At 37.7% G+C, this 9,863-nt stretch overlaps 1 protein-coding gene across 1 annotated transcript; it reads left to right on the top strand.

Moving 5' to 3' along the window:
- Window positions 1–8,044: 8,044 nt before the first annotated feature.
- On the top strand, window positions 8,045–9,445 carry LOC147628615 (RING-H2 finger protein ATL60-like). The gene has a single exon (XM_086814209.1). It carries the CDS (start codon window positions 8,129–8,131, stop codon window positions 9,119–9,121), a length of 993 nt encoding a protein of 330 aa, XP_086670335.1. The 5' UTR covers window positions 8,045–8,128; the 3' UTR covers window positions 9,122–9,445.
- Window positions 9,446–9,863: the final 418 nt, after the last annotated feature.

Below are 9,863 nucleotides of genomic sequence, written 5' to 3' on the forward strand. Positions count from 1 at the left end.
GTTGGCCAAGAACCTAGTGTTTCATGCATAGACCAAACACATAGAGGTCTATTATCACTTCATTAGAGAGAAGGTCTTGGCAGGAGATGTTGATCTCATGTATGTTAGCACAGAGGGGCAGGTAGTTGAAATTTTCACAAAGGCCTTGGAAGCAGAGAAGCTTCGCATATTTTGCACTATGCTTGGAGTCTTGTAGATGAAGTTGACCTTGAGGGGGGGTGTTGAGATGTCAAGCTCAACATGAGAGCTGACACTCATAACATACTTGGGTGAGCGTTCCACCTTTACGCCACTGGCACAGTTGGTAGTAGCTGACATGATGGATCTTTTTTAGTGATTCTATACTTGGACTACACCTACCTAGTCCAACCGAGTTATGGCATACTTATCTTGCAAGCTCACCTACTTAGCATGTTCATATTATGGACCACTTGTATATAGTACTCTAGTACTTATGTTAGTTTTCACTTATCTTTTGTAGACCTCTTTTGAGAGAAACCAATAGAAGAATATTTTAGCCTTCCATCTGTGTGTGTGTCTTCTCCATTGTTGTAAGAGTGTGTGTGCTTGCAAGATCTCAAGCTCTCTCTCCTCCCTCAATCTTTTTAGTGTGCGTGTTCTTGTAAGACGTCAAGCGTGTGTCTTCTCCATTGTTGTAAGAGTGTGTGTGCTTGCAAGATCTCAAGCTCTCTCTCCTCCCTCAATCTTTTTAGTGTGCGTGTGCTTGTAAGACCTCAAGCTCTCTCTCCTCCCTCAATCTTTTTCAGTTGTGCTACCTATGATTTTTGTTTCCAAAACGGCCTGCACCTCAACCTCTAGATAATGATTGCCTCTACCTCTACCTATATCTGAGTAAAAGGCCTACTAATATGAATTTTTTGAGGATGAACCTCCCGTTGTATTGATCTCCTCACAGATAATGAGAGAAATATGTTCCTGAAAACCACGAAAGTTTTTTCAAACTCCAATGGAGGTCTGAAACTTTCTATATTCGTAGCCAAGACCATTCAAGCTCACCAATACTGGTGATCCCAATAGAAGCAAGGGCATCAGTAAGCCCTTTAACCTTCACCAATAACTCTTCTCTCTGGTCACATGATATAGTTGCTGCTACATCTTTTGAGCTTATGTGTTGTACTCACAAGCCTCCTTAGGCATTTATGCATCCTGTATCTGCACAATCATAGATTTTATCACACTGAAAGATAACTAGTACAACATCTTTTTGTCTCTTTCTTGCTATGATTTATATGCCTACATCTGTTGTGGGTTAGGATTTTCAACAATCTTTGGCTCCTTTTTATAACCTGTGATGACCTCCCAATATCCTTTTCCCATAAGGAAATTGGTCATCCGAAACTTTCATGATTGGAAGTTATTCTTGTCCATCTTCTCGCTCACAATTTGGGATAAATTGTTGACATGATTACTTGTGTAACTTACCAAATAGCGCTTAAAGACTTCTACACTTACAACAAACTTGTAATCTCTGACAGAGTGGTAGCGTGCACAAATGTATATAGAACACTCACACAAACATACATCCACCAACAACTTGCAAATATCACATTCTCTACACAAAGTATTCTACAATCCAATTTCTGCCACAACTTTGCTTCGACTAGAAATTGAGCATACATAATCAAAATTGACACTTTTACAGAGTGCCTTTGTTAGAAAACTTGTAGAGCCAAAATGTATAAAATTTCCCAAAATGTATAAAATCATAGTTAACAACATTAACTACACTCAACAGGGTCTTCTTCCTTCACCCAAGAGGATGCCTCAAACTAAGATAGTGTCTTCGTTGTCTACCCATAGCTCTTATAGAGCTTCCTAAAGGTGTTGCTCAAAAATCAAAGATAGAAATAGATGGAATTATCCTTACTTGTGTATTGTTTCCTTTGCTTTGCCTCTTGCTTTCCTCTTGAGCTCTTCACATGAGCTGTCACTCTGTTACCATGAGAGGATGCGGGGGAGAGAATGAGCTTGAGCTCCCTGCAAGCAAACACACACACATAAGAGTAGACAAGCACACAAGAGAGATGGATGGCTGAATTTTCTTCTATTCTTTTCTATTCTCTACAACCATAAACTAAAGAGATAAGAGTACATACTAGAAGGGAAAGTACTCTCCTACTATAATATACAATGGTCGGTCCATAGTGTGAAATTGACTACATGACCTACTAGGGTTATAACTATACCATAACTCTAGTACACCAAAGTGGCTGTCATACAACCATACTAATGGTGTAAGTTGTGGAAGCTATCATCCAGGCAGGTCATCAATGTGTTCACAACACTACTTGAGCTTGATATCTCAACACACATTACATGTATATATATATATATATATATATATGTATATATATATATATACATATATATATATATATGTATGTATATATATATACATATATGTATATATGTATGTATATATATAATATATATGTATATATATATATACATATATATATATATATACACACACACACATATATATATATATGTATATATATATATATATATACATACATACATACATACATATATATATATATATATACATACATATATACATATATATATATATATATACATACATATATACATATACATACATATACATACATATACATACATATATATATTTATATGTATGTATATATATATATATATATATATATATATATATATATATATATATATATATATGTATATATATGCACACACACACACACACATACATACATACATACATATATGTATGTATGTATATGTATGTATGTGTGTGTGTGTGTGTGTGTGTGTGTGTGTGTGTGTGTGTGTGTGTGTGTGTGTGTGTGTGTGTATATATATATATATAAAACTACCGAGACTTAGGGGGAAGGACTCTAAGGGTGTAAATGTATACAAACAAGTAACCCTTTTCATGTACACCAAGAAGTGACTGACAACCTTATAGGAGTGATAGACAAGCCCATAGAAGCTCAAGGAATAAGGAGGAGAGAGCATCGTAGAATGTGACAAAGGTTGACTAGAGACGAGTAAAAATAGCATTAAAGATGATTGATTCTAGGTCCAATAATATTAGAATCCATGTAAAATTGGAGTTGTGGGAATTTCCCCCTAAAACTTTTTCTCTTCCACTTTGTAGGTGGATGCTCAAGAAGAGGTAACAATTGTATATGAAGGTGGATAGTAAAGTGCTTCACATTTTGTTAGTCCCCTTATTCCTTCCTAAAATGTGCACTTTTAATGCAGAGGAGTGGGGGTAATTTTCTTGAATATTGATTTTCTCCTTTATTTTTCCCTTTTTTCTTCTTTTTTCTTTTTTCAAATGCAGCTTGTAAGTGGATGGTCCTTACCAGGCTAAACTAGATAAAAGTCATCTCATATGTTAATTAAAGTATACTCTCTGTCTCATACACACACCTAGTAATTCTTCTTGTTCTTGTCCTTATTCTTCTTCTTCTTCTTCTTCTTCTCGAATTCACAGTAAGGAGTCATGAGGTCACTAAAGAGACTCATAAGCTCCAAGCGGGCTTATTATACAATATTGTAATTTGTATAGAAAAATAATGCGGAATGATTCACTCACAAAAGAGTTATTGAAGTGAGCTTGTAAAGACTGTTGTTTTGTCTTCAACCTGTGTTGAACCATATACTTGCTAATAGAAAGAAGAGAACAATTTTTTTTTTGAGAAGGCCTCCTTTTTTAAAAAGTTAGAGAGAGAAGTAGTGCTTTACAAAGGCAGCGCAAACTTTAAATTTACCAACAAGTAGGAAAGATGAATCAAAAGAAGCTTGGGAAGATAATTACAAGGACAAATTCGTGGTCTGGCAACCTTGTGAGGAAACACATGGAGTTTCTTTTAGAAACACATCGCGAAACACATGGAGTTTCTTTTAGAAACACATCGGCTCAAGATATGTCGCGTGTCTACGCAACAAGGAAGAGTCAAAGGCTCAAGAGTCAAGGGGCTTGAAATCGATGCGGGTAAAGTTTAGACAAGGCTTTGCGTTCACGGAACACAAACGCTTTCTTTTCCATTCTTGCGCCTGCTTTTGACTACGGTTTGCATCCTTGACTTGGCAACACAATTGTCCACATGGCACTAGTAGCTTGAAGCTTGCACAATGCAAGCCCATTTTAACCTTAAAAAAACAAACCCCAACCCTCCTTTCTAACAACTAGGTGTCAAAAGAAGGCCACTTCCATCACATTTTGTAGAGTAGAGTAGGTAATAGGTATCACACCTGCAGGACAAGCATAGATGGTCAATTTTTCTTCTCTCTATTTATGAGCCTTGCTTGCCCACTCGTGATCTCATGATGTGTAAAGCCTCGATGGATTTAGAAGGAATGGGTTCCTCTACGTAAATGTGAAGACTTGCCATGGGAATTAGTATGCCATTTGAATTAGAATGCCATTCTCCCTATGGACAAAGAGAGAGTCAACAAATTTGGCAGCTTTTTTAAAGAAAATCCCATTGACTAAAGCGGATGCAAGTAGGTCATATAATAAGTCCCTACCCCCATTAATGAGTTACATAATAGGTCCCTACCCATCAAGGAAGGATGGCCACTCTAACTTCCTTGATTAGGTCCCTACCCCCATTAATGAGTTACATAATAAGTCCCTACCCCCATTAATGAGTTACATAATAGGTCCCTACCCATCAAGGAAGGATGGCCACTCTAACTTCCTTGATTAGGCATAACCGTTCTTATTGCATTTTTGCTTTGTCAAACTTCTAGATCATTTTTATGAATAATTTCAAATAGAATGTTCCAATGTTCAACTACTTAGTTCCAATAGGGCCATTGTGGTTAGCCATCAAGGAAAGATGGCCACTCTAACTTCCTTGATTGAGCATAACCACTCTTATTGCATTTTTTCTTGAATCAAACTTCTCGATCATTTTTATGAATAGATAGAATGTTCCAATGTGCAACTATGTAGTGCTAGTGCTCAATTAACACAACGGTGGGACTTGATACATAAACATAGTTTTATAAAGAAATGGTAAGAGCCGCATTGAATGAGGCTCCATTTGGTGTGAGAACGAAACCCCACGAGAATGATATAGAGAATCTCAAAAAGGCTTGCAATAGCTGCTTGAGGTAGCCATTTACTATGCTCGAGGAAAAAGCCTCATGGCATTATAAGAGAAAGTGTTTCACACTTAGAGTATTTATATTTGAGGGATTTGACTTGGCTCTCTGGGCACCACCTTCGGATGTTAGTTTCTTTGAAATTGAAAGTATTGATCGATATTTCTACTAGTTTTACCTACATTGTCAACCACCACATATTCTAAGCAATTGTCACTTTTTTGGAAAAAGAAAATAATTATTAAATGTATCCAAAAATATAATAAGCAAAATAAAATCGATTATATGGTGGAGCGATGTATGTACATCATGAAGTTATGAAATTCCTTATAGTGTTGCTAACAGTTTATGGGATGTAGTTCTAACTTTACTTACTTTAGCATAATTACGTTTTCAAGCATCCTAGTTATATTAACTTAAAGTTGATAGCCCTCATTTTAGTTGATTAGGTCATGGGAATAAGTTACTTTTTTAAGCATCCTAGTTATCTTAACTTAAAGTTGATAGCCCTCATTTTAGTTTATTAGGTCGTGGGAATAAGTTGTAAGCAAGTCTCTTGTTCTCATATTCAAACATGAAAGCTACTAGGCTTCTTGATAATTGCCATCTTCAAATGGCTACAACCCCCAATGCCCCCCCCCCCCCCCCCCGCCCCCTCGCGGCCGATTAGTTGATAATTTCTTACTTTTGAGATCATAGATAATTTTTTTAACAATGAAGCACACAAGTAGAGTCGATAAAGTAGAGTCAATGCACTTTTTCTTTTGCACAGTTAAAAGAATCTAGAGGGTGCTCTACATGTTGGAAGCAACCAAATAATGGAACTTGCACACTACATACAATAGACCAATGTCATTTCGATTATCTTTTCTCATTTTCACCCGTAACATTAGCATGTTAAATACAATTGGAGAAACTTAATTCTAGTAAACATACACTTTTCCTCCTCATTACTTAAAGCCAAAATGTTGATGAGAATAGTTATATTTTTTGAAAAAGTTACACTAATGTATTTCTTTCAATCAGTTCAATGTTTTTTTTAAAGAAAATCTCTCAACTGGCCATTTTTAAAATTTTTAAAATTTTTAACCCATTGAAGGATAAGTTGAGGCTACCCTTTCCTGAACATTGATGTTAAATAGTTTAACCAACTTTTTTTCTTTATAATGTTTTTACATGGAAAAAATATCCACACTATTATGCACACTATTCTATAACTGCCATGTGGCTGAGCCGCATAGCAACTCTAGAATAGTCCCCTGCTCTAGTCTTTTCTTCCTTAACTTTCCAAGGTGCAGGCAATGGCAGGCTTCTCCTCTTCTTCACCCTAATTTTTACTTTGATGGCAGTAGCACTTACCCTAATGTTTGAATTAGAAAGGTGCATCCATGTAAGGATTTTTAACATTAGACAACAAGTGCCTTCATAGCCAGTCTAGGGTTTTTGGCAAAAGAGAGCAAAGGCCTTGACAATCATGCTAGGGTTTGCAAAAAAATTCCGTTAGGGTTTGCTAAAACATCATAAGCAAACAACAAAAAATCTCGCTAAGGTTTTTGTCATAAAAAACAAAGTAGCAAGTAATAACAATACGAGTTTTGGAGAAAAAAAGACACTTTTTGTATTAGGAGGAGAAAGCTAGGGTTTTCTGCATCAACAAGAGAAAGCTAAAGTTTCATCATTATGAGAAGGAGAAAGCTAGCATTTTTTGCATCAGTATGAGAAAGCTAAAGTTTTGCCATTATGAGAAAAACAATCAAACTAGGCTCCAGAAAGAGAAAAACATGAAGTTAGGGATTCCACCATTAAGTTGAGGTTGTTTTCTTTATTCTTATGCTAGGGTTTTAATGAGGCTAGCTTTGTTTTAGTATGCCGAATCCTTTGCTTTAGCCTGATAGAGAAGACTGATGGAGAAGCTGGAGATCAACGAAGACCGGGATATGGCAAAAATCTAATGATATGTTTTCTCCTATGATCCTTCACAAAGTTTTTCTTTTTCTTGTGATCCAAAGGAATTATATTCTTTTTAAATTATAGTTTTTGATATGCTATCATTTATATTGTTTTGTAGTTTTTAATATGCTATCATTTGCATTTGCTATGAATACATGTAATTTTTTGCCGTGCCGCAAATACTCCAACATATGGTTGTTTTTTAAGATGCATAAATGGTTATTTCTTTTCCATGTATAATAATTTCTTTCCCCAAGTTAATTACATAAGCCAATACATCTAATAGGGCCATTTCGACTACTTTACCGAGTATATTGGAGAGATTCTCCGAGAGTAAGAGTCATCGAAACCATGGCTCTTTGTTCCTTCTATACATCAACATTCGGCTTGATTTGAGAGATGGACTTCAAAGCTATGATGACCACAATACACCATGCAATTTCTAAGCGTGTTCTGCAGGCCTCTTGAACTTGCTAGCAAAGTATAACACAAAGCACTTTCCTAGAGGGATAAGTAGCCCTCACAGTTGAACACTATCCACACTATTATCCACGCTATTCTAAAAACTACCACATGACCGAGCGTGGCAGCTCTCCAAGATCCCCTACTGGAGCGTGAGAGGGAGCGACAATGTGCGAGTCACTGACTAGTATTTTATCAACGACAAAGTTTGCTGGCCAAGACACTCTAGGTATGCAAGAAGCCCAAATTTTCATGCACAAATTTTAAAAAAGGCACACTTGTTGACGCTTTGAAGTTGAAAAGTTTTATGGCTCGTTAAAAAGAAAGTTTGAAAAGAACTTAGCAAGACGCATCACATGACCTCAGCAATGATCTGACTAAAGGGCTTTGGTCACATGGTGTAAGTGGCACATGCAAATTTTAATAGAGAGTAGACGCCGTCGAACGGCGTCAAACCTTCTAGAAAATCGCAGCATGGGATAAAAGATGAATGAAGGGGCAATCCATCAGATCTTTTGCTGGGCAACCATTTCTGAACCTTACCGAAACCCTACAGCAGCAGAGGCTGCACACACACACACGCACACACACACAGATGTCCTCCCCCCCTCCTCCTCCTAACTATGGCTACACGCCGGTGTCATACGCGTTCAGCAACAAGATCATGGTTACTGCCATCGTCGTCCTCTTCCTTGTCGTTATCTTCATCTTCAGCCTTCACGTGTATGCCAAGTGGTTCTGGAGACACTCCTCTTCATTCACGATAAGCACCGGGAACCGCCATAGGCTCAATTTCATAGGCCAGGATGTGAACTCTGCAGCAGCTCACAACGTTGGATTGGATAAGGCAGCCATTGACCAGCTTCCGACATTTATCTACAAAGCACCCAAAACAGAAGAAGAACAAGCATTAGCTTTGCTTGAGTGTGCAGTCTGCCTTAGTGAGTTTCAAGAGAATGAGAAGGGCAGGTTGCTGCCCACATGCAAGCACGGCTTCCACACAGACTGCATTGACATGTGGTTTCATTCACACTCAACATGCCCTCTTTGCAGGACGGTGGTGATGCCTACACCATTATCTTCAACAAGTGAGCAACAAGGAGAAGAACGTCAACAAGAAGGAAGTGCAATGGAGACTCCCACCTATGACCCTCTATGCACAGCCCATGAGGGTATATCAATACCTTCTATAATTAATCATGGAAATGCTATGCAATACCCTAGCAATGTGCTCTTTTGGGGTAACCAAACCCAGGTAACCTCTCAATTGAGCTCTTCTCAAGGCTGGGACAAACAACCTTCTTCTTCTTCTTCTTCTACCACTACAAGATCTATACCCCAAATCACAGTAGAGATTCCAACAAGGCAAGACGATTTCACGAGCCCTGGCTGCCTCTCTTTGTCAAGCTGGTCAAGATGCCCATCTCCAAATGAGCAAGCGTGCTCTTCTCAGCCAGTCAAGTCCCCAGGTCTCCGAATGTCCATCAAGAGAATGCTAAGCAGACAATCAAGCAAAGGAAAGAGGATCTTTGGTTCTAATCAAGACGGTGGAGATTCCCCAAAAGACACAGCAACGTTGCCAGTCTGAAGTGTGTCTACAAACATAGGGCTAAGCTGATGTACATGGTAGAATATGCGCGCGGCGCATGTGTCTACCAATTCGTCTGTGAAATAGGCTCTGCGAACAGGCGTTGCCCATGGGCTTGCCTTCCAAACCCTGATTAGGGTTATCGTGAGATCTTTGTAAGTCAATACTCGGCACAATTTTTTAGTTACCCTGAAATTCCCAAATTTTTATTATAGAATAAGGGGATATAGCATGTACTAGGCAATGCCTCAACTTATCTGCAGCAATATGTATGTGGTCAATAATTTGTACAGCTTTCTTTTTACTCTTCTTCACTGCCCCATAAATGGGATCTATTGGGCTTTCTATTGTCCAAAATTTGATTACAAAGAAAAGGAAAAGAAATGCTTACCAATGTTTAACTATCTCATAAATGGAATCTATTGGGCTTTCTATTGTCCAAAATTTGATTACAAAGAAAAGGAAAAGCAATGCTTACTAATGTTTAACTAGTATCCCAAGTCTCCATTAGCCATCATAAAGACAACTCCAAAAATTGCTAAGTATCACCTTACATTAGGCAAAAATATCCTATGATTTGTAAAATATGTAAAGTTTCTTTTGCCCTTAATTTCAAGAAACTTTGCTCTCAATTTTAATTTCAGTTGTTGACACTACTAGTGGCTCTTTGACGGGCAAGAGTATTCTTACATGCGTAAAAACACAAATTGGTTCACGGGGGAGACTAAAGATAGGCCTTATA

The sequence above is a fragment of the Cibotium barometz genome, chromosome 19 (assembly GCF_041138505.1).
Source record: "Cibotium barometz isolate CiBa-2024 chromosome 19, ASM4113850v1, whole genome shotgun sequence".
NCBI lineage: Eukaryota > Viridiplantae > Streptophyta > Polypodiopsida > Cyatheales > Cibotiaceae > Cibotium > Cibotium barometz.